The sequence below is a fragment of the Convolutriloba macropyga genome, chromosome 8, assembly GCF_964194025.1.
Source record: "Convolutriloba macropyga chromosome 8, txConMacr16.3, whole genome shotgun sequence".
NCBI classification, from domain to species: domain Eukaryota; kingdom Metazoa; phylum Xenacoelomorpha; order Acoela; family Convolutidae; genus Convolutriloba; species Convolutriloba macropyga.
Genome location: NC_134475.1, coordinates 68,376,913 through 68,404,364, shown reverse-complemented (window position 1 = coordinate 68,404,364; position 27,452 = coordinate 68,376,913). Strand labels below are relative to the sequence as shown.

General features: G+C 31.0%; 1 protein-coding gene across 1 annotated transcript in view; it reads right to left on the bottom strand.

The window, feature by feature from the left end:
- The window catches only part of LOC142345153 (uncharacterized), a 37,805-nt gene extending 11,280 nt beyond the window's left edge, over positions 1 to 26,525 (bottom strand). The window contains exon 1 of the mRNA XM_075397241.1: positions 26,069 to 26,525. Coding sequence (XP_075253356.1) covers positions 26,069 to 26,414 — 346 coding nt within the window. The 5' untranslated portion in view covers positions 26,415 to 26,525. The remainder of the gene's footprint in view (positions 1 to 26,068) is intronic.
- Between the last annotated feature and the right edge of the window lie 927 nt (positions 26,526 to 27,452).

Sequence of the window (27,452 nt, the reverse complement as noted above, 5' to 3'; positions counted from 1 at the left end):
ACTAATAACAAAACTTCACAGAGAAAGAATGATTCCATTATTCAAAGATGAGAAATGGGGAGCTGATGTAGTTGATAAAAAATCCAGTTGAGCCAGGTATATAACTCAGTTATGTGTTCGATGTCTTCGTAAAAGCATTCGCAAAGGCTTGCCAACGATTCCGTTTTATCAGCATATTCCTCGTTTTGGGCACATCCATCGTGTTCTCATTAGCACATTATTCTTTTTTTATGAGAATCGGAACTCATTGCCTCACCCAGGATCTGTTTTCTCTTTTCCGTTGAACCGTTGTATCTCTCCCTCTTTTCAGTTTCTTTCTTCGTTTTTCTTTTTTTTCTGTTGTGCGATCCTCAATTTTTTCAGCCCTTCAAGTGTTTTTTCTGTGACCTTTTCTTTTTGACTCAAATTTTTGAATTTTGCGCTTGCTCACTATCTCGCTGTCCATGTCTTTTTTTCTCTCTCTTGATTCCGACTACTTTCTTTTTTGCTGTCTTTTTTTCCGACATTGTATCACTTTGGGTTTTAACTGCCTTCTTTCTCTCGCCCTCTTTCCTTTTTCTTGCCTTCTTTCTCTCTGTCTTTTTTCTTTTTCTATTTTTGGTTGTTTACTAACTTCTTCGTTTCTTTTTATTTGTGTTTTTGACTCAATTTATTGTTTTCTATTGTTTTTCTTAAGGTTGGTTCTGATGTTTTGATGGTTTTTGTTGCATTTTATTTTTTTCGTTTTTTCTCCTCTCATCAATTTCAATTTTTCCGTCTTCTTTTTCTCGTTAATTCCCATTTTTTTTGCTCCCATTGGCTTTCTCCTAGATTCTTGTTTTTTTTTGTTCTCCTTCTCTGCTTTCAATTTTCTTTTGATCTCTGTCTTGTGGTTTTTTCGTATTTTTTTAATTTTTTTGCTCTCCGACTCATTATATATTTCTACTGCTATTGATCTCTCTCTTGCTGTCTTTTTTTATACCTCATTCTATCGGTTCTTGTTATTTAATGCTTTTTGAGAACGTCTTTAACTCTTCACTCGCATGAAACCGATCTTTGAGATACTTTACTCTCTTCATTTTTTGTTGGTGTGTCCTAAACAGTGTTGCAAAAAATTCATTGAAACGATTGCATTTACACCAGTTATCACGAATATTTCTTCAATGATAATATCAATTGTTAATGTTTCAAGATAAGATGTATTCAGATAGCCTTTACGGATCATTCCAGATAGCTGTTTTTTTAAAGCTGTGAATTTATGTAATTTCACCGCTAAATTCAGCTTTGAAACTATTTAATTTCACCGCAACCAGGCAATGAAAATTTTTTCACCGCATTCACCGCCTGATTCATGTGAATTCACCGCATTCACCACTTATCTTACAAAATTTTCCGCATTCAGCGCTTGTCTTACATAATTTTGCGTTGAATGGCGGTGAAACCTCGACCCGGTTGGAGTACGGAGGAAACAATAAAAAAACAACTACTGTCTCTTCTCAGTCACAATTTGATATCACCGATCGTAAATGTTAATATAAAGTCCGTTTGTCCCGTTCAAGCTTATTTACCGCTTGTCGGATTAAAATATACAGCATTTTAACATCATCTCACGACGTGAAGAGGCAGAGAAAAATTCTTTTAGTGTGCTCAATAGTTCTTAAAATTGATTAGAAGTTTATGTAACAATTTTAAAGAGAAAGGTTTATGAGGGTTCTCTGTAAAACAATTTTGCCCTATAACAATTTCAGCCTCTTCCCGTTGTGAGAAGATGTTAAAATGCTGTTTGAAGCCGGCAAATGGTAAATAAGTTTTAATGGACTAAAGAGTGTACATAAAGTGCTATAAAAACGACTAATCAAAAAAGTTTCTCAAACACAATTTTCAGGCCTATTTTTTGTATAAAACAAGCACACGTGAAATTTTCTTCTCATTGGGCCGTTGGATAGCACTTTGTGTAAATTACTACACATAAGAGCAATTGTTAATAAAATGAAAAAGTACATAACAACGACACTGATCCATCAAACGTAAAATAACTGTTAACAGTTGATAATCTAATTCAACAAAGGAACGGAAAATCACACAAAAATTTAGTTAAGTCTTAAAATCCGGTTCTACATTTGTTACCGGTGAAAAATTTGAAGCATAAAATTTCTTAGTTTAATTGTAAAATATTTAGCACTATTTCCTACTCTTACTTCACATTTTAAAAGTAGCAGATATGTTATGATGATGATTCTAGAATATTCAACATTATTGTATCATTTTTGTTTCAAATAACTTTTCGTTTTTCGCCATCAGATTCAGTTGGTAACAAAGATTTTTGGTATATCAATCACCCAAGCGTCTGGTATAGTTGGCAGGTCAACAAAGTTGCCACAAAAACGGAAAAATCGGAAAAAATAGATTAGGAGATTAATGAAAGGAACAGAAAGCAACAGGAACATTAAGATAACATAGAGATATTTAATTCATTAACAAGAATTTTATTTTTACAAAAAAAATTGACGAACAATCACATTTGATGATATAAAGTATACCTAATCAAAATAAGTTATAGACTTATTTGGTTAACTAATAACAAAACTTCACAGAGAAAGAATGATTCCATTATTCAAAGATGAGAAATGGTGAGCTGATTTGGTTGATAAAAAATCCAGTTGAGTAAACTTAAATATCATAAACTTATATTAACTGTCATAGATATATTTACAAATATGCTTGCGCTGCATCTTTAAGCAATCATTCTGGTATAACTATAATAAATAGTTTTAAAACAGTTTTTCCTCATAGATTACTAGAAAATTTATGGGTTCATACAGGGATTGAGTTTTATAAAAAAAACACTAAATTAAATAAATCATAATAGATCTATGTTCAACATGTGAATTAAAAACAGTCTCTATAGAAGTTTTATAGAAAATTCGTATATTTAAAAAATCAATGTATATAAAACATTGTCTTTGTACTACATGGTATTTTTACTGCGCATACAGAAGAATGCTGTTGTAACAATAACGTTCACAGTACCCAAAAATTGACCTGCGTAGATACATCAAACAATCCACAAAAAAGATAAATTGTTCCTTCTAATCAATAAAACCAAAGTTTAATGTTGGTTTCGTAGGAGATAGTGATAAACGTAATATCTTTTCAAAAGGAAATAAATCTAATGGAAAAAGTGAATTATTTAAAATTGATCTCTTAAAAACACAACCACCATTTTATAAAACTGAAGATTTTTATGGAGAAATGATAGAATGTAGATTTTTTTGAAAAAGAATGACTAAATTGTGCTAAATTGTGAATTTTACTTTGAATCTGAAACTAAGTTTTCGAATCAAATGTGAATGTTCTTGATATAACTGACAATAGGCAGACTCAACCAGAGTAAACAAGACACTTCAATACCAAAACTCTTTAAATCTTGCTAATGCGCATCAATTTTTCTTTGAACAGAATGCTAGCTAGTATCGATGCAAAAAAAACACATTGTTTTGAACCGAACTATTCCAACTAATAGTAAAGATGCGTTCAATAGAAAATATTGTGGAAACAATTTACTAAAATCTAATATGAAAATAAATAGCTCAAAAATTAAAAAAGCTGAAGTTGATATACTTGCTACAAATAAACTACAATCACAAACTAATGAACCTACAGCTATGATAACAGAGGAAAATGAAGTACCTTCTCAAACACAAATAATCTAAATACTCTATCTGATAAACAATATAAGACAAAAGAATTTGTTATTTTGTATTGTAATAAAATTGCTATTGATTCTATTTCTAAACATAATCATTTAAAACAAGACTAAGCCACTAAAATAACAAGTTTAATAAACAAATTTACTATGAGAAAATTTCGGTATGTTCACTAGTGGTATAATAGAAAAAAACAGGCGAATAGATCTCTCAGAGTATTTCAGAGATTAGAATTACAATGGTTCAAAATATAATAGCTACTTTACTAGAAAGTAAAATAGTTAAATTAAAGAACAAGCCAAAAAGACTTGAGTCAAATTATCAGTTCAATCAAGATGATATGATGGTTGAAATTGGAAGCTATTTTACTAATGAAAGTGAACGAAGCTATGGCAACGATCTTGACAACAATACAACCAATAGCACCAAAAGAAACACTACTATGTCCTAACATATTTAAATTAGCAGAAAAAATTATAAATGATAAAAATAAAGCAAATTAAAAATTCAAAAAGAAAAACAATATAAGCAGAACTATTGAAAACTACTAAAAAACAGACACTAACACTTATAGAAAATAACTACGCTAATATAAAACTATATGAACATAGCTCAGATAACAGAAATAATATTATGATTGATACCGACAACTGCGACTACAACAACAGTGGCTTTTACTGGAACCGTTTTAACCTATTCAACATCAACTTTGAAAACATGACCACACACCTGATTTCCATAATTACTCTCTGAAGTATACCAATAATAACATCTATCGAAGAACCACAACTTATATCAAGAAGTATTGGTCTTTCTAATTGTGGTGGCGGATCCACCCGGAGAAACTGCAACAAAGTATTTCACGTATTAATATAAACTCTGATAAACTGTACTACTTATATTTATATTCCTAATGGAATGAACTCAAACCATTCGTTGCTTTGTTAGTTAGATTAATATCACCAATTGGTGATATCGCAGTTGTAAGTTATGAGTGACAGCTTTGTTATTATTATTCACCAACAACAATAACACTAGATACACACAACCGTAAAGACACGGTAAGTAGGAAAAATGACCTAGCTATTGTAAACGAAACAAAACCAAGATTAATGCACTTTGTAGCATGTAAAACCGTACGAGAATACAAAAGAAACCAAGAAAAAAATGAAAGAATTTCTGTTAACAGAAAAGAAGAACCGGAAGGCACAGATCAAAACGAAACAACAGGAGCACAACCCCGTGACAACAATCCATTTGGATCAACCTGGCCCAAGTTCATCCCAAGGGAACTACGGACAAACGGATCAACCTGGTCCAAGTGGATCGCAAAAGAGCCAAGCAGACAAAAATATGAAACAACAAAGACGAAAAGTAACCGCACCAACCAAGCGCACTCACAAGCCCAATAAGGACTCCGAGGTACGCTCGAAAGAAGCAGCCCTGGCCCAATCACGTCTCGAAAAGGCATAACAACGACAACAACAAAAAGTCAACTTGCCCCGCATCCAATTGGGTAAGAAAAAACTGCAAAAGGACAAATCTGTGGAGATAATTAACCTGGCTTCAGACTCCTCCCAAGGGAGTCCACTGCAAATTTTCACCTCAGACAATCCCAATGCATTCATGATTGACATCCCGAAAAGCAACGATCACAGCCCAATAAAACGAGATGCAAAAGTCGACAAAATAATCAAAAGAATAACGAGCTCACCCAAGAAATCGACAAAAGAACCGGAAATGGACCAAATAATCACGATTATCCCAGCATCAATCCCAATTGGCGCGAACAACAAAGCCACACAACAACGAGACAACGAACAAATAATCACAATCACTCCAGCACCAACTCCAACACCAACTGGCACTAACAACAAAGAACCACATCAACAAGACATGGAACAAATGACAACAAAACCAACTGGTATAAACAACAACATCGAACAAAACACATTACCACCAAACGAAAAGACACACCCACAGCCACAAGCAATAAAGGACTTAATCGACCCACCCGAAGAGCGGCAAGACACAAATAACGAGAGGGACAACATACACCCAGAAGAACAAGACGACGAAAACTCGGGAACGAGTTCGATATCGTCATTAAATACGGCGGATATTGAGGCACTCAACAAGACTTTTGACTGAAGACAAAAAGCAAAAGACGAGGGGAAGTGTGGTGGCGGATCCACCCGGAGAAACTGCAACAAAGTATTTCACGTATTAATAAAAACTCTTATAAACTGTACTACTTATATTTATATTCCTAATGGAATGAACCATTCGTTGCTTTGTTAGTTAGATTAATATCACCAATTGGTGATATCGCAGTTGTAAGTTATGAGTGACAGCTTTGTTTCACACCATTTAAACAGTGCCAACTGGTACTCTGTCTAAACCACGCAAAGCGTGAAGAGAAAAGCGCAGTTCTGCCTAAAGCGCGCTAAAAGATAGTTGAGAATCCAAGTTCCTTACTTGCTCTTTTGTTAACAATTCGTATCTGACACGACACTAATGATAACCCTAAAATTATTATCAAAGCAAATCGTCCATCCCTTGCTCATGTTGCATATTCCTTTTTATTTCCTATATTCATTCCTATATTCTTTTCTATATCCGCTCTTATAGATAACTCTTCTGTACTACGACCTATGGTATTGTGTTTAAAAATAAATTTTTTATTTTATTTATGTAGCCATTGTCGTTCTCATGTTCCTCCCAGTCTTATTTTAATCATTCAGTGAATTTGTTTTTACCAGGTGAACTCTATTTATCCGGGTAAAAAGCAGCTGTCATGTTGGTCTCAAAAACATATACTTATAGTTCCTAATAAGTACAGATCAAGTGTTTAATATTTCTATGATCCTATAAATGGTATTATTAGTCCATCATTCAGTTGTATTTTAACCACACCTAGAGCCATAGTCATAATTAAAGCCTTCATATATCTCTCTTCCATAATATAGCCATAGATTATTACTATCGTCGAATTCGACGTCATTTTTTTGATACTGCATAGTTTATTATAACACATCTGTCATCTTTCCTAAGTCCACATCACATTTTTATAACTACTAGTTACCTTGAGTGTTTCGTGTTAGTAATGTGTATAGGGGGACCTCCGCAACATAGAGTCGCGATACGGTCCCCATATACACATTACTCTAATTCCTTTTATATATCTACTCTATATTCACTTCTTGTACAATTAAAAACTATCATTTCTTTTCTCACTTAGTGCAAACCACTAGTCAGAGTTAAGCTGGTATTTATCCATTATCAGACGGATAGTTTGGATTCTATCCCCACTGACTCCAGTGGACATATCCCAGATACTAATATAAAACTAGTGAGACCGTGTAAAACCAACTTAAGAAAATAACTTGAACAAAAATGGAAAACTTGAACAAAAAACTGAAAATATTAAAAAAATTAAAATTTTCATTTATTCCCCTAATCAATATTTATCAATCTAAAACTAAAAGTTTCTTGTCTCACTTGGCGTAGTGGTTAAATCATCGAGTCGAGTTAAGCTGCTTTAGCAAACGGAAGGTTTGGGGTTCCTTCCTCACTGACTCCAGTGGACGTCCCCCGATTCTGATGAAAAACTAATTGAGATAAAAAAAAACCAAATTCGCAGTTCTTAAAAAGGTTGATCAGTGAAACTGCTTCGCGTATCCCTGCTGTGAGACTGTATATGGGACACACTGAGATCGGTGGAAACACAGTGATAAGTGTTTTTTTTTTCAGTTTAACTTACGAAAAATGGTGATGCCACTGCGGGGATAATCTGCACCAAAAACCGGCTTTACTCTTTTATAATTTTTTAAATTTTTCTAATATCTGCGAAGCAGTTTCACTGATTTTTGCGAATCACTCTTTAAGAACGGAGTCGCCCCTTTCGGAGTGATGCCCCAGTACAAAATCACTATTTATCTTGCTTAAAGAGTGATTTCCCTCTTTTATTTTAAATTATCTATACTCTTCAATAAATTTATAATTTCTTTTATTTTTTTTATATTTATTCCATTATCAATAAGAACTGATACAAAATTAAAATATTTACTCGAACAACCTTCCCCAGTTTGGCTAATAGCTCTTCGAGGAGTTAAATTTCTACTAAATCCTCTAGTTAATTCTACATCTGGATGTTGTTTCTTTACATGAGCTCTTATCCCATCATATCTCACGACAGATGGACATTATAGACAATTAACTTTAGCTGAAGCACAATTTCCACAAGTATACTTACACTCATCAAAATCAGCTAGTGGTTTTACAGAACTACATTTTTTTTTAAATTTCTAATTAAGACTTTGGTGTTAGAGTTAGAGGTAGAGTTAGAGCTGGGAGTTGGAGATAGAATTAGAGATAGAGTTAGGGTTAGAGTTAGGGTCGGAGTTAGAGCTAGAGTTAGAGTTAGAGTTAATGCTAGAGTTAGAGTTAATACTAGAGCTAGAGTTAATAAAAGAGCTAGAGTTAATACTAGAGCTAGAGTTAATACTAAAGCTAGAGTTAATACTAGAGCTAGAGTTAATACTAGATTCATCTTTAAAAGAACAATCAGTTTTCATAAAAATACCACTTAATGTTTTATCACCACATTTACATTTACTAATTTTGTCTTCATGATACATTGAATAATGAAAAGCTAAATTAAAAGTGAGTCCACATTTATGTTTACACTCTAAACATTTTATAACCTTTTATAATTGGTCAAGTTTCAATCATACCAACATATTCAGCCAGGATTTCAATTACATCTTTAGTATTATCTTTAGACGCGATACACTCTGTTAAATATTTCGTCCCCGTCGTTTTGAGTGTATTAGTTTTATATCTTCTATCTAAAATCACTTCAAAGTGTAATTCCAATTTATTTCTAAAAAAAATATAATTTCATCTCTAAATTTTTCAATATTTGCATATAGTCTGTTTAAATTCCAGTCTCATCATCTATATATTCTTCCCATTGTGAAACATGGACGAAATCCCATTCAATCTCCTGTCCTTGATCTTGATCCTGTCCTTGATCCCGATCTTCACCACTGGACTGAGCCCCATAAGCAAAGTTCACTAATGCACTTGTTCGATTTAACATATGGCTTGCTTGTGATGCTACATGTGCTGCAGTTCTTACTGTTGTATCAGGATTCATACAATCATATATCATAAAACATGAACCTATAATGCATAAAATAGTTGATGATAACCTAAAACCGTTTGCTCTGATCATTTCTTTTGTTAAAATATCATTCTGTATTTTAATATCTTTTAATGTAAGAAGTTTTTTTAAAGTAGAACTGATAATTATCATCGTTAATAGTATTTCTATCTGTAGCATTTATCATGAGTGGTTTCATATATGCTATAAGTTTATTTTAAACTTCATTTTCTAATTTATCCTTTAAACTAAGAGCTTTAAATCAAGGAAACCAACTCTCGAGACATATATCATAGTTCTACTCTTATCAATAATAACAAAATTATTCTCTTTCCTATTATATTTGATTGTACCATAACGAAGTTCATCTGACATTCCATCTGTACAATTATGATAGTTACTATTTAACTCACTAATTATTTTATTGAAGTTATGTTCCCCTTTATATATTTCATTAAATTTTTTAAATAGATCAGCTCCATTATAAGTTGTTAAATAAATAGTGTCACAAGTCATTCTTGCTGTATTAATTATATGAGCTGGTTTATGACACATTACAATCATTTGAATATTATAATGTCTTCCTTCTGTGAAATAACAAGCTAAATCTTTATTTAACTTATCACACATATCATCAAGAACAATTACACTATCTTTGAATTTAGACTTATTTTTTGATGCGATCATATTTATATCACATTTATTAAACCCATAATAAAACTCACCAGTCTCAGGATCTATCCAATCTGTGTCATCTTTACATACTATGAATATAATTTTAGCTTGATCAGATTAACCGCTTCTCGGATCGCTGTAACCGATTCGTGGATCTAAGTACAAATTTAAGTAATGTCTAATAAAATATGTTTTACCTGTACCAGTTCCACCATAAACAATAGTATGTAATGGTGACTTTTCATATTCAAATGTAACTAAACTTTTATTCATAAATCCACCAAAGTTTTCTTCTAGTTTTGTATATTTACTCGATATTGAATCATATATTATATAACAAATTATAATTAGGAAACTAAAAATTATAACTGCGCTACCTGTCTCCATTTGTATATATGAATACATAGATAAATATAGACTTATGGGTCTTCGGCCATCCATGAAACGGCTTCACCGATGCTTCGCCATAATTAGACTTATAATTAGAGTTATAATTAGACTTAGATTCGGACCTATAATTAATACCATAATTAAACATTAATATTTTTTATATAAAAAGTGCTTATCCTAACTTTTGAGGAATTCAATAATAAATTTAAAATTGATAATATTGCTATGATTCATATCAGAATAAAAGATATAGGAAAAGATGTAACTGTAACACCAATTGAAATTGTAATGAGAGATCAAATTCCAGATAACACAAGTGAACCTAACGCCAACATTATTGTCAATCTACATCCAACTGATGGTACACATCGGGTTTTAATTATAAGAAGAGAAGGTGGTCCTATGTATTACTTTGATAGTTTTGGTGTTGAGACCCCACCATTATTTTTAGAAAAATATGTTGATCTAGGCTCTAATGAAAGAATACAACAATATGATGAATCTTATTGTGGGGCTTTTTGTTTATATATGACTTATCTTATTGATAGAGGATTTAGAATTAACAATGCTTTGAATATTCTATTTAATCAATGTAAATATCCAAGAACATATAATGAGTGTTTTTGCTTAGGTTGTAGTAAAGATAATGATGATGATAATGATAATGATAATGATAATGATAATGATATTGATAATGATAATGATAATGATAATGATAATGATAATGATAATGATAATGATAATGATAATGATAATGATAATGATAATGATAATGATAATGATATTGATAATGATAATGATAATGATAATGATATTGATAAGGATCTACGCAGTAGCTTTGCTAATGATTATAATGATAATGATGAGATTGTCTATCGGAGAAGTAGTTATAATCAGGGAAATAGTCATAATCAGAGAAGTAGTCCTAATCTACGAATTAGTTATAATCCGCGAAGCGGTATCAATGATTAGGGGGATATATTACCCCCAAGAAATAATATAATCCAATCAAAACCTATTGCCATTAGTATAAATGAAGATCTACAACCTTGGCTAAATGATGATAATATAATTACAGAAGCCACACTCCCAGAGAACTTTAGATGTATAATATCTGGTCCTAGTGAATGTGGTAAGACATTCTTATTAAAAAACTAATTCTGGCTAGAAAATGCTTTGACAAGCTATACATTATTGGTCCTACTGGTGATCAATATGAAGGTGTAGAGAGAGTTAATGATGAAGCAGATATCGGTGAAGCCGGTTCCCGGATCGAGTTCATTAAAGATATAAAAGATTTACCCTCTCCCGATCAACTACCTAAAGACTTAAAGAAACTAATTATATTCGATGATGTTAGAGCCAAAGAACCAGTTATTAATGAATACTTTTGTAGGGGTAGACATAATATTTGCAATACGATTTATCTTTATCAAAATCTATTCACAAAAGTTAGACAGAGTATTAGAGAGAATTGTAAGCTATTTATTTTAATTCAACAAAGAGGTAAAGTCCTCACATCTGTATATCAAGACTTCTTTAATAAGGTTGAACTTAGTTATAATGATTTTGCTAATATATGTAAAAAGTTATGGAAAGAGTCTTATAATTACATTGTCATTGACATAACTAAAAATAAAAATATTAATGCTAAGCTAAGAATGAATTGGGATAGAAGAGTTTTATAGTTAAGCATAATCAAAGTATGAGTATAAGTCTAAGTCTAAGTCTATGTCTACGTATCAGTCTAAATCAGATGTAAATTAAAACTTTATACATCACCATTAAAGTCTATAGGTCTTCCATGCTCATCTTTAATATGAAATTCTATATATTCTATTCTGTCTTTTGTTACATTTTGATATAAGATATTAGTCGGTATATTTTTATCAAGTAACGTGGTGGTTCTCTTTGAGTAAAAGTATAGAGTATGTCTGTGTTATTCCCATTATCTTTAACAACAGATATCACATTACCATGAATGTTAATAGTACTAAAACCCATAATATCAACTATTTTCTGAGATGTATATTTACATTTTTTTTAAAATATTTTTTCTAAAGCCCAGCAATTGGGCCATTGAATTTTCTATGTCAAAGTTAATTGCACCTTGTTTTATTTCCATTAAACTTTTCACTGTATTCTTATCAGGTTCTATTATAACATTACCACCACTTTGATGAGTTAAGTATAGGTTAACTGAAGTTAAACTTTTCTGTTGATTTTATCATTCTAAAGTTGAGTGTGTGTTCTTTTTTAGTTTTAGTTAAAGCTTAATGAATATTTTGTAGTTCCCTTAAGATTAAATTGTCAGTCATTTTATTATATTCGAATTTTAGATTATATTTATTGTGAAACATCTGCAATGCCCCATAGTTATAATTATAGATATCTGCGAAGCCGGTTCCCTAATAGTTATAATTATAATTAAATTTTTATCTAATAAAAATGGACTTGAATTTGGATACAACTTATGGTTATAAAAATTATATACATAAAAGTAAGATTATAAAATATATACCTAATAATCTAGCAACAATGAATACGGAATCTAGCAACATATACCTGATTCGTATCTAGAGATAAAGTTTGTTGTATCATATGATGCTGGGGGTGTATTTGGTAATAATGCTAATATTAGGTTAGTTAATTATGGTATGATGGCATTGTTTAGTTCAGTTAAACTTGAAACTAGCGGTGGTAGGACTATTGAATATATAGACCATTGCCATCCTAATCTATTGATGTATAAGTTATTAACTAGTACTAATGATGAATATGAGAGCGGTTTTGTTAGAAATCAAGGTAATAGAGATAGTCAACTCAAAGGTGACCATGCTGCTGCAGAACGAGGTCATATGTATATGATGGTTAAGATGAGTGATCTATTTGGATTTGTAAATGATTTAGAAAAGATTACATATTGTTTAGGATTTAAACTAATATTAAAAAGAAATAATAATGATAGAGCTCTATTTAGAGTTATTGCTGGTGCTGATGCAGTTGGTAATGATGCTAATATAGAAATTAGAGATATATCATGGTGTGTACCTAGTATTGATCCTAGTAAGGACAATAGAATTTTTGTGCAAAAGGGTTTAAGTAAAAAGAATAATGTATACTTTAGCAATTATGAAAGAAAGACATTTCATAAGACTGCACCCAATGCTACTAACTTCTTGTTTGACCTAAGTACGGAAAGTGGTATGGAAAGACCGCAATATATAATAGTTGGTTTTGAAATTAATAATGTTAATGAACAAACTCATTATGCAAGTACATTTGATATAATGAATGTTACTGAATGTTATTGTAAGATTGGTAGTGAGTTTTATCCTGAGGATAGAATGAATATTAATTATGGCACTAATAATTATAATGAGGCTTTTAAAGAGATTTTTTTCTTTAATAAAAATTTTAAAGGGTTACCACATAAAATAAAACCATATATAAATCATAGAGATTCCAAAAGCAATTATAGAATGTATGTATTCGATACTAGATATCAAAGTGATCATACAGGTCCACAGCCAATACATTTATTTTAAATTTAGTGCTGCAGTTGCAGATGTTATTAGTCATGCATTAGTATTAACTAGAAAGGTTATTAGTATAATAGTGATGGTAATAAGATGGTTGATATCACATCTTAGTCAATACTTTAGATATTATCTTAGTCATTATCTCAATCAAACTATTTACTACTAGTTTTAACAAAACTTTTCGCATAAGAAGTATCTAGTTTCTTTTTATTCTCTAGACACAAACCTCTAGCTTCAAGTTTAGTCTTGGGCTTTGGTTTAGGCTGGGGCTTAGGTTTAGTCTTAAGCTTAACAACAAAAGGATTATACTTTTTAACTTCCATTATTTTTTTACATATAGAAATGAGTCTTTTACAAAAATTTAGAACTTATTCATATTGTGTTGGTGGTAGACATTTTAGTGGTACTAATAACATAAGAGGTTTTATTACTTCAAAAGGTACTGAAATGTTACAGGGTAATTGTGTTAAGTGAAAGAGAAATGAGTCAATGACTGTCAGTGATGCAACAATAGAAGCATAGAGATTGAAAGATTACTTTAAAAGTGTTGGTAGAGCTACAGTTAACTTTGGAAAGAAAGTTTCTAATAATCCAGTAAGAGCATTAGAAATAGCAAGTAAAATAGGAAGTGCAGCTGCATCTACAAACCCTAGAGCTGCTTTATCAGCCACACCTGACTTAATTAAATTTGCAACTATTGGTGAAGGAATAAAAGTAGTACAAAAAGGAAGAGGTTTATATTTAGGTACAGAGAAATGATAGTTTAATTCGTAGATTATAAAAACTACTTCGTAGATCTACATCTATCGATAAATATTTATACCAATATTATTATTACTAAAAACACTGTTATTTCTAAGCACTAATAGCTTCAATCTAAAAAAACACTTAACTTATTTTTCTTGTTCTTCTTATATTCTTCATATAACTTGACTAATTCCTTATATTCATCATTATCTATTTTATTATCTTTCATTGATTTAGTATAAATTTTATTAAACTTGTCGATAAATTGTTTGCTTAAAATATACATTTGTGAATACTTTATAATTTTGTTTCTTATTTTAGTATTAATTGTTTTTGATAATGAACCACAAACAGTTGCTGTAGCAAAATCTGTTGGTATAGAATAAGGTAATCCTATACCTGTTAATGCTACTGATGTTGCTGTTGCCGTTGTTGCAATTGATGATAATAATATTTCTGTTATCTCGGCTACGTCAATATGATTTTTAAATTTACTTAACTTCTTATTATAGTTATTAGTTTCACTTTCATAATAATTTCTAATATCTTTTATAACGTTAATATTGTTGTTAATTTATTATGAGCTTGAATCTTTTCATTTATTAATCGTTCTGATACTGATGATAAATATGGATATAGTAATCTCTCACTCGGTGCTGTTGGATTGGTCATAGCTTTGCTTATTTTCATTAGTAAAAATTCCTTCTATTTCTTTCGCTTTTTCTTCTTGTTTAAAACGGCAATGCATCTCAAAGTCTTTCTTTCTCTTTATAATCAACTAACGCACTTCGTAAAATTATAGCAATTATATATTGCACTATAACACCTCTAAGAGATTTATTGTATTCTTTCATTTCTCTTAGATCTTTAGTATACATATCGTCTACAAAATGTTATACAAATGTTAGTTATACAAATGTTATACATTTGTATACAATCGTATACAAATGTTAGTAATATTTTGATTAAATATATTATTAACAAATTCTTATTTTATTTGATTATATTTAGAGATAGTGTCAGCAGCAACTTTATTGCAAAAGTTAGCAATATTTTTGACTTCATTTGCTGATTCAATAAACTCATTAATTATTTGATCATTAACTCTTGTTTCATTTAGTTGTATTGTTTTAGTTGTGACTTAATCAAATTCCCCTTTTCTTAGCTCAGTTATGTTTTAATTTAAAATGTCTATTTATTTATTTATTAGAAGATAATAAGTTATTGTCACTATACTCTTTATTAACAACGTCTTTTTCATCTATTGGGGGATGAACAATTGCACTTTTATAGGTATCCTTCATATCAATATTTTCATTATCTTCTATGAATAACTCACGAGCCTTGCTTAGTGTTAAGGTGTTTGTTGATGTTGATATTGATGTTGACTTATGTTTAGCTTGATTGAATCTATTTCTTGTCATCTTTGTATTTGTTTACAGAAATTACAGATTTATACCTTATGATTCCAAAACCTTATTATTAGATTCAAAATCAAACTCGGATTTTAATAATTCCTGTTCGTAATTATTACCTTCTCTCATCTCTCCATTTATGTCTTCTATCTTATATGTTAGTTTTTGTGTGTTCAAAATTTCCTTCACTTTAAATAGTTCTCTATTCTAATTAGAAGTGTAACCTTTAGAAAAGATGTTACGTTTATCTGCATTTCTAACATAATCACCAACTTTAAGTTTTGGTTCAATCCAAGTAGCTGGTTTCCTGATATATCTAATTTTATCACGATTATCAGAATCATCAACTGGTGTCATATTATTTGATGAATGAATGTTGTTGTTTTATTTTATTAGTGCCTCATTTAATATATTTACCCAATTACCATCACCATTGATGAACATTGGTTTATAAATTAAATGTAATAATGTTCTATTGAATCTCTCTACAAACACAGCCTTTAAATCACTATAAGTTTGATATAGTTTTGTTTCATATTCTTTAAGTAAAGATTTAAATGTTTTATTGTAAAACTCACTACCTCTATCTACCCATAACTTTTCTGGTTTTCTATGGTCACCTAATACTATTTTAAAGCCATTAGTTATAGATAAACCAGATTTATTCTTTCATGGAATAGCCTATGCATATTTTGTGAATATATCTGTAACTATTAAAATAAACCTATATTTTTTTTGTATTTACTTAGAGATGACTTATCAATTAAATCAGCTGACCATGTTTCATCTTTATATAATGATATTGTTCCTTCTCTTCTAATTTTTGTTATTTGGTGGCTGAATACTTTTTTAGCTAGGAGTTGTTGTTGTTTTTGTTGTTGTTGTTGTTGTTTTTCCAGCATTATGGGTGTAGCCAGGTTTACCTTTTTATAATAATTAAAAAAAAATATCTAGTTGCTCTTGATTAATAGTATTCATAGATAATAGTTGCTTAGATATATCTAGCATTTCATCATATAATCCATCATGACCAGCTTTTGTTTCTTGTATTAATAATTCTAATCTTTCTACTAAATCATTTAAATGGCAACTTTGTTGATTATTTGGGTTAGGGTTGCTAAGACCACTAGTTACTGTTTGTTTAACAGTCTCATAATCAGTTTCTTCCTCTTCTTCTTCTTCTTCTTCTTCTTCTTCTTCTTCTTCTTCTTCTTCTTCTTCTTCTTCTTCTTCTTCTACCGCCCTTTGTTCATAATCACTAGTTTTATGTTGATATTTTTCATCTTCACTGGAGGTTGGTATTGGTATAACCTGAGAAGTGGGTTCACCAATACTGGCAAACATTCTTCTTATAAGTTTTGATCTATTACTTTTAGTATCTCCTCTTTGCTTATAACCAATATCCTTTAGAAATAGTTTTATTATTTTGTCTTCATCACCTTTTATGTCTCTTTCAATTACATCTTTACTAGTAATTAACATAGCAAAGCCCTTAGAAAAATCATAGACTTTACCTTTCATTTTTATACCATCATACCATCTGCTACTAGAGACAGACATCTGTATCATTTATTTTGAATTTGATTGAATTTGCATCAACTGATATTAATTGGAATTGCTTGTTTGTTTGTTTACCCATTTCTAACAAAATATCAATCATATCATTATCTACAGCAAATGTTTTGCCTCTATCATCTTTTAAGGTTACGGGTGGATCGGGTGAAAGTGTTAAGAGAGCAGCCCGTTCATCAAGAAAGCTGCTTTGTTGATGGTTTCGTAGACCCTTTAAAACATTAGTGTTACTGTCTAGCACGGCTAGAGTTTTGTTTTGAAGAGCTTGCATTGATTCAGCGTCAGTATTTAAAGTTTTAGTTAAAAGATCATAAAAATCTTCTATTTCACCATAATATTCCCGTTGTTTCATTTTATCTTCTAATCTATTTCTTCTGTTTTTTTTCTAGATTATTTAATTTTATAAGTGTTTCTAGTTTAGTCATTTTCTATTTGCAGGGATATAAAATTAAGTTTCATGCTCAATTATAGCTCAACTTCAATATTATATTTCTTTGCATGTTCTAAGAATCTTTCTTTTGTATGATGAAATCTATATCTATGGAGATGTATGCATAACCTACAATAGAATTGTTAAAATCTATACTGAGTGATATGTTTGTTTACTTTACACATTCTGCATACTAAATATTGTTTGGGATTATTAAAGTTTGTTTACAAATGATCATGTCTCTCTCTATATGTAATGATTTCAATACTTACAATACATTGGAATGGTTTACTTTGACACTCGCAACTTCAACACCATGCCTTATTTTTACATTTATCACATTTAGTACTAATCATTTTTGTAGTTTTGAAAAGGTATATAAAGAATATTGTTTCAAAATTTGGCATATAAAAATGAATCAGCAAAATTATACCGGTTACATTCATTCCACGAGTGAACAAGCTCAATCTCAAAATGAACTATTACAATCTCAAAGTGAACAAGTTCAATCTCATGGACATGTCCAATTTGGGGGTGGACAAGCTTAATCTAGTGCTAGTAGCACAGCTGTCCAAATGTTAAAAAAAAAACAAACCAAGGGATGAAATCAAACCAGTAGATAAGGAAAAACAAAAGGAAAAATTCGAAAAATCTTTAGAAGCAATCAGAAGGTTTAATCAAATAAGCGAATAAATAAAAGAGTCGCATGGTAAACAGGTTACAAAATAAAAACAACAAGAAGAAGAAGATATGAGTGAATCATTGCGAAAGATTGAAGAAAAATGTTATCCAGATTTAGATCAAAATAAATACTTAGATCAATCTAAAGACTTAGACTTAGATCAATCTAAAGATTCATCAAGAGATTCTTCTAGCAAATCACCTTTATATAGAGAAACATCTTCGCATGATGATTTTGTCTATGTCCAAAAGCCTACAACAAATAATTTTAAATTTGAAGCTTGCAATCAAGAGTTAACTCAAAAGAATTCTTATAGGCATAATCAATCACTTAAACATAAAAAGAATGAGCGAATATATAATAGAAATAAAATTATTGAGAGTGCTAAAGAGGACAGAATAGAAGCTTCTAATGAAGATATAGAACAAAACATAGATAAAATTTATCCTGAACTAGAGGGAATTAAGTATTGTGATAGTTGTGACATATATGTGGATAATAATACTGAACATGCTAAACATATGGACACATTAAAACATAGGAATAAAGAAAATTAGTTAATGGAGAAATAATAAAGAATGGGAGTAAATTCGAATGTGTAATATGTAAGACCACTCTGAGTCAAAATAGTGTGGATCAACATTTGAAAACAAAGATTCATCTGGATAATGTTAAGGGAAAAGATAAGGATATAGCTAGGGAACAGACCCATAATAAATCTGAAGGATATTGCAAAATATGTAACACTAGATATGACAATAAAAATGAACTCAATGAATCAGATGAACATAAAGAAAATGTTAAACAGAAAAAACTTGTTGATAAGAAGTGACGAGATAAAGTTAATGAGTTGGGATTAGATCATAATATGCAGTATAATCAAATTATGATAACAAGTAGTAATTACGAAGATATTGAATTTATTAGAGGCAGTGTATAACATACATCCCCATATCAAGTTTAACACCTTTGATGTAGTTATGTATACAAAACCGACAGATGATAAGTTGGAAGAAAACGAATTCACATTTTTACAAAGGACTAGAAAATATAAGGGTCCCATGAATTGGATATGTTGAATAGTGAACTAGAGACTAGAATGCAGGAACAGGAAATGAATCAATCTGGTTGGAGTATGCAAAGATTTATAAAAAGAAAAACGTATATACACAGGTTTAATCCAACTGGTGGTTGTACTACTGAGTTACCATTTAAATCTAATTATATAATAAACATAAATAATAATGATAAAAAATGTTTATTGTGGTGTTTAATTGCTCATTTACATCCTGCACCACTTAATCCAAATAGAGTTAATAATTTTAATAAACCAGAATATATTAATGAGATAAAACTACCGAAGATACCGCCTCCCTACGGATATAAAGATTTGCAGAAAATACAAGAAAGGGATAAAGATAAAGTATTATTTAATGTGTTTAATCTAAATAAAAATAAAACTTTTAATCCTGCAAAATTCAGTCATAATGATCCTAAAGGGTGTAATATACTATACTGGGATAATCATTATCTACTATTTAAAGATATATCATTCTTATTAAGAAAATCATCTAAAATTAATTGTTATCCATGTCTGAAGTGTTGTGTGTCATTTAGAACAGAAGATGCATTAAATAAACATTTAGAGATGTCTAGTAATACTGGAAGAAGAACATTCCATAAAGATGAATATCTAAAGTTTGGTAAGTTCCATCATAAAAGCAGAGTACCATTTGCTATGTTTTATGACTTTTAATTTAAAATAAAAGATGGGAAACACTTACATATTGCTTGTGGTTTATATATAACAAGTGACTATCCTGATATATTAGAAGATAAGTAGGAAAGTTATTCTGGTGAGGCTGTGGTCGATTGGTTTATAAGTAGAGTAAATCAATATAATAAATTATTTAAAGATATATTTGAAATTAAAATTCCAATGAAAGAAGAGACTATTACTCCGTTTTATAGTAGATGTTATTATTGTTATGCGGAAATGGGCGAAGACATTGTTAGAGATCAAGATCATCTAAATGGTAAATTATTCTCACAAGAAATGTAACCTCCAAGCTAAGAACACATTCGTACCAATATATGCATTTAATTCTACTAATTATGATAATCGCTTATTTATAACTAAACTAGCAAAAAAGATAAGGCTTAAAGTATTAACTAAAACTGATGAGAATTATATTAGTATTGATATGGACTATGCAAAAGTATTAGATATGTTTAGGTTCTTCAATCCACTTAGCTTAGATGCTATAAGTAAAACATTGCGTGATAAAGAGTGTGTAATATTAAACAAATTTGGGTTAGAGAGACGTAAAGGTATATTCCCATATGAACGGTTTAATAGTATAGACAAACTACATGAAACAACGTTACCACCTGAGGAAGCATTCTATTCTAAGTTGAAACAAAGTGGTATTACAGATAAAGAATATAAACAAGCAATAGATTGTTGGAATAATACTGGATGTAATACAATTGAAGACTATGTGCTGTTATATCTTAAAACAGATCTCTTATTATCAGTATATGTATTTGAGAAGTTCAGAGATAAGAGTTTAGAATATAATGAAATAGATCCTTGTTGCACATATTCTACTCCTGGATTAACTTGGTTATGTGGATTGAAATATACTAATAATAGACTTAAATATTATAATGAAAATACAGTTAACATTTATGATACAATACAACATGGTATTAGCGGTGGGTTAGCTTCAGTATTAGGTGATTGTCATGTAAAATGTAAAAATAAACAAATAAATCCTGATTATACTGGCAAAAAGAATTATCAAAAATACTTAGACTTCAACTCATTATACGCTTCTGCTATGGTTCAAGCTTTACCTACTGGTGAGATCAAAGCATGTGACACTCTCGATTATACTAGCTCTATCTCTAAAAAAGGTAATATCTATACTATTGATGTAAAGTATAATGATGAGTTGTATAATGAATGATAAAGACAAAGAAATATCCATTCTTTCCAGAAAAGGCTAAAGCAAACATTGATCAGTTTACAGATTATTATAATGGAAACAAAAAGAAAGGATAAAAACCTAATGAGAAGTTGATGTTAAAGTTAACAGATGAGGAGGACTATGTAATAGATGGAGAGATGTTAGATTTGTATTTAGCTAGTGGTTTGAAATTAGATGAAATTAAAATTAAGCAAAAGTGAGAGCATAGTAAGAGTGAACGGTTAAAGCCTTTTATTGATTTTAATATTCAGAAAAGAAAAGAAGCTAAAGCTAAGGGTGATAAATTTGGAGATGTATTCCTTAAGTTAATGAATAATGCCTTCTATGGTAAAACAATAGAAAAAGAATACAATAGACAAGATGTAGAGTTAGTTAATGAAGTAGATAGATATTTTAAATTAGTAAGAAATAATAATTTTAAATATGTTAAAGAGTTTGATGATGATCTAGTAGCAGTACATAAAGCAATAGGTAATGTTAAGTTAGATAAGTTCAATTATATTGGTTTTGTTACATTAGAAAAAGCCAAACTATTTATGTATAAAGCTATATATGAATACTTTGAGAAAGAGTTAGATTGTAGTTATTATTACACAGATACTGATAGAATATTTGTAAACATAAATGTTCCATTGGATAGCGCTATAGAAAAAGAAATGAATAAGATAAAAGGTATATTGCATAATAATGAGTTAAGTAAGATGAAAGACGAAATACCTAATGATACTATAATAGAAGCTTGTTTCCTTAAAGCTAAAGCATATTGTTGTACTACAGTTAAAGGAGAAGAAGAAAAGAAGTTAAAAGGTATAACCAAAGCTGCTATTAAAAACCAAATTAATTTGGAAGATTATAAAAGTGCTATATATGGGGGGTGTAAGTAAATATGTAACTAATTATACTATTGATAGCAAAAGGCATCAGTTAGAAACTAAGGAACAATACAAGATAGCTATAGATCCATTTGATGATAAAGGAATTAGAGGTGGTAATGGTGAATGAAAGAATTCTAGATTTTACAATTAAGAAACTTATTAGAAAAAATTAAAAAGTTTTAAAAGAGTTAAGCTGGTTTTTTTTATTCAAGTTATTTTCGCAAGTTGCTTTTACGTGCTTGTTACACGGTCTCACTAGTTTTATAATAGTATCTGAGGTACATCCATTGGAGTCAGTGGGGATAGAACCCGAACTTTCCGTCTGATAATGGATAGCTACCAGCTTAACTCTGTACTAGTGGTTTGCATTAAGTGAGACAAGAAATGATAGTTTTTAATCGTATAAGAAGTGAATATAGAGTAGATGTTTAAAGGGAATTAGAGTAATGTGTATATGGAGACCGTATCGCGACTCTATGTTGCAGAGGTCCCCATATTCACATAACTCGTGTTGTCCTCAACCAGAGTTAGTGTTTGATTCACAGCTTGATTCAATTCATTGTAATGTAGTTATTCACTCTCTTTGGCTAAGAATTGTTTACCATTACTACTAGGTTCTTTCAAGTATCTTTCATTTTCAGCTATTGGTAGTGTATTATAAGAATTCACAAGAGAAATTAACGGTTTATATTTTTTGAACTAATCTCTCCATTCAGTACAGGTATAGTTTTTAAAGCTAGTGTTAGTGTGAGTGATGTTGTTACTGCCGTTTTTATGTGATATAGTTGGTTTTGTCTTGTTCGTTTTCTCATTTTTTCTTCTTCTTATTGATCGGGTAACTAACATTCTTCTTGTTAGTTATGCTCCTTTCTCATTTGATTTTAAGCCGTTTCTCTCTCTCTCTTTGACATGAAAGTTTTATTGCAAATATCACAGGCTAAATTGTTATTGGTTTTGCTATCTTATTTTATACAGTAAAATTTTCAAACTGAAAATGAAATCCAATAATTTTATTTTTAGATCATGGAGAAATGGTTGTAGTGTTTCTTTAGAGGTGAATTATTGTTGTTATATTTTAAATAAAAATGTCAAAGATAAAAACTATATTGACCTTTTGTGTCTACCGTACAGAAACAATGATTTACCAATTCTATGTAGTATGTGTAAGATAATAAAAAAATATCATACTTCATGAAGTGTGCTAAATGTAGAAGATATATTTATTTTCTTAGATATTGATATGGTCATAGAAAAAGTAGGTATAAGGAATATGTATAAAGATATAATATAGTTAAATAGTTATGTTAACTAATGCTTGTCTATAACAAACTTATGTTTATCTGTAGTGTTATTAGCAAATCTGCTTCGTCTATAATGTTATACTTACATTATCTATTGTATCCTCAGATCATCTATATTACATTTCTTATTTGAGCCAACAAAACAAAATAAAATAACAACCGCTTTTCAGAATTTTTTGTGAACTCTCAAGCATGCATGGTGACAGTAGTTATTTGCCTAGTATAAACTGCGTAAACGAACGCTTGCGTGCTTTTCAGCATGCATATGCCTAAGGACTCTCGCTTAAGCATCTATTCAGAAAATCATGAATTGCCTTAAAATTACTAATTAAATTAATCTCCTATAAAAACTGGACCAAAGAAACAACAACCACTACTGTGTTTACATTAAGTAAATAAATTAATCGCATTACCAGGGTGTGATGTTTTGAGGTAAGTCTAGGGACCATTAAGAACAATATAATTTATACTAGCTTTTTCGGATTGCCATTTTTCAAATGAACTGTTTATTACCACCAAACAAGTGTACTTCTATAATAAAAATACAAATATTACATATTCTAGAATTAAAACTGGGATAAGAGGAGCAGTATTACGACATTATTTAAAATTAGATGTAATAGGATCGTTAGTAACACTAGGATTAGTTGAAAATGGATTAGATTTGAAGTTATTTGTAATAGTATTAGTAGTAGTGAAAGACTTATTAGGAATTATTAGGAGCAGGGATGATTGGGTGATCATTTGCTTTTATTGTTATCTTATGGTATGATTGCTCTTCTTGTTGTTGTATTTATATTTGATGTTTTTCTTCTGGTTGTTGATGCTGTTGTTGCAGTTGTAGTTGTTTTTGTTTACAATATTTTAATACAAACACCACTGAATAAATTGCCCGCGCAACCACCAGTGGATATTGTATCTTTGTGTTTGGCATTATAATGATTTACTGTTTGAGAAAAACCAGCAAGGTCCTTATTACTTTCAAAAATTTTCGCTTATAAGGGATAAACTTAATTGTGTTACCAAACTATTTTGCTGATTCAAGTAATTTGTTGAGTGATGCAGTACCAGTAACATTGAGGGTTGGATGAGTATACCTCTTGTCAACTATAACTTTTTTGTTAGTATTGTCTACTATCCAATTAATATTGTTATCACCAGTAGTATTTAAACGTTTTTTTTTAATATATCACTCTCTCAATACAACTTTGCTCATTATCAACAAAAAATTTGAAAGACTGATGACATAGTTGTTTGACAGACTGATAAAGTGGTTTTTCTTAAGTTAATGCACAATTCTCTCGCCATATCTTCATTGTTAACCTATGTAGCTATATAGCCAAAACTGGGATCTATTCTGTTTCGCCCCAGTGTTTTTTACACCCCAGTTACAAATTTCAAATTTGATATACAGCAAGTTACTATGTGAAAGAATAGCACTTGGCCCTGGTGGGCGTTAGAAAAATAAGCTCAGTAAAGTGGGGCGTCAAAACACAATAGATACAAAAATTTTTAGTGTTGGATCATGTGTATGTAACTAAAAATTGTTATTAAACCTCCAATCGCAGTAAAGATACCTGACGCAGAATAAAGTATTCAATTTTGGATCTTCCTTTTAGTTAGAATATCATTTTGTGTTTTAAAACCTTCGATTGCTTCATATTTATTAGAATAAAACATATAGTTATTTTTTACTAAATGTCCTTTTATCAGTATCATCTATCGTTCTTGGTTTTAGATATTCTGTCAGGGATTTTTTTTTCATTTGTTGAAGTACCTTTCAAACTATCCGCTGTTATATCTAATTCAGCTATAATAGAATCATATACGGGATGATTCTATAATAGAATCACATAAGAGGATTATATTAAAAAAACAGTTCATATCTACAAGCAGTACTATGGAAGTCATGATTTTATTTATACGGTTCTTGTATTTTTTCAAAGAATGCAGGACCATTATAAGATTGCCACTACATAAATTACCTTCATATAGAATACCTTACCTCGATCAAAATCACCTCTACTTAAATTATCTGACATGCTTTGTGACACATTGTCATCATTTGTATACCATAGTGTCTACCAGCTGAATATTATAGTAGCATGACTTTCTATAACTAAGCTTCAGCCAGATCTTCAAGCACAAACAAAGAGTTTTTTATTGCTAAAACGAGAAGACGTTCTGGTCGTTTTCATTTGTGCCCCTCCCCCAGCATAGTGGGTGCATATCATTTGCAACCCCCAGATGCAAACGCCACATTTTTTATAATGATTTAATGTGTAATGACAAGTGCTCTATAACTGGGGGTGCATAACTTAATGAGGGAAAATATCCAGACTTTCAGATTAAATTTCACTAAGCGCAAAAGATGAATCAAAGACCAAAGACTGGATCTTTTCAGTTTGTGAAATCCCCTCATCTCAGTGGATCCATACTCTTTACAACCCCAAACGCGCGTGTTTTATTATTACAAAAACACTTAATATGTAATGACCAGTGCTCTGTTATGAGGGGGGATAACGGACGAAGGGGCGGGAGGGGGGGGGGGGGTTGGGGAGGGCACAAACGGAAAGATCACAAAATTTATAACCTGAAATTTGATTCAAAAAATTGGCCACCGTGATTTTAACTTCTTGTGACGTCATCAAAATTTCGAACACCAATTCGTCTCTGTCGGTCAAGTAGTTGTATCGACATTTCATCGTATTCCTGAGGAGGTAAGCCAGAGGACGGATGTAAAACCTCCAGGATGTCCGATGTTTCCACACTGTTACGTGGCCATCGCCGAATGGTACATTTGCTAAGCTGTCTGGTGCCAGCTCTAAGTCAAAATATCCTCCGGCAGTATCGTCACTGTTCTTTACCAGCTCTTCGCCATCGAAAATTGCACCTGGCAATGCAATTAAGATCATAAAACTTTCCATGGTCATAATCATTTCTTTTTTTGTACTAAATTGGAAACAGAGAAAATGTTTCACTCGTGGTAAGAGCAGACGTATCAATTCTTCAACTTGCTGTTCTGCCTTAATTCGGATTTTAATGGCACTTTGAAGACAACAAACTGACTATAATACAAATTACAAAATTCAGCTTGAAGAGAATTGACGACACTCCCGCCTTTCAATTGATTTCCTTGATCATATTTCTTTGCAGCACGTTTTTTTCTCCTCTTATTGGTTAAACCAAGCACATAAGGCCATCCAAAAGGCAACGAGATCTAAGTAAACCGTGATTGGACCGGCCTGCAGAGCACACATGCGCAGCGCGCACCGGGATTGCTTAACCCCGAACGGTCCTCAACTGTTCCCGGGTTGAGGTGCCAGACCAAAAGTCGATATGTCCGGACCCAATTGAACGCACAAAGTGGGTGTCGTGCATTCAAAATTACACGGTCTGGGAAAACAAATGAGTGCAGGAAAGTCTGGACATAGGAATCTTTGAATGCACCATATACTGGACATAGGAATCTTTGAACGCATCATAGTCTGGACATAGCCAACTTTGAACGCACGATAGCCTGTTCACAGGCAACATTGAACACCTGACAGTGTGATCTTCGGCAACTTTAAACGAAAGATAGTAAGATCATGAACGCACGAAAACTTTTCATGTGTTCGTGATAAGAATATCGTGCGTTCGGAATGGCTTATGTCCAGACTTTTGTGTGTTCAAAGTTACCTATGTCCTGACTATCGTGCGGTCACAAGACGAAAGAAACCTTTTGGGTAATGAAGATCCATTGAGGATGAAGACCAGTGATCCTTATTTCCATAGTTCACTATAATTACAAACTCACACCAACAGAAAACAGCATTTCTGGATACGGTGAGCAAAATTCGAGGGATTCCCGTATTTCACTATTCAAAAAAGAGAACGTATAAGAAGCAAAATCTTTTTTTTTCAAACACGCTCAAGCTTTTCAACATGAAATTAGCTGAAATCAATTTAAATATCAACACATCTTGAACATAGAC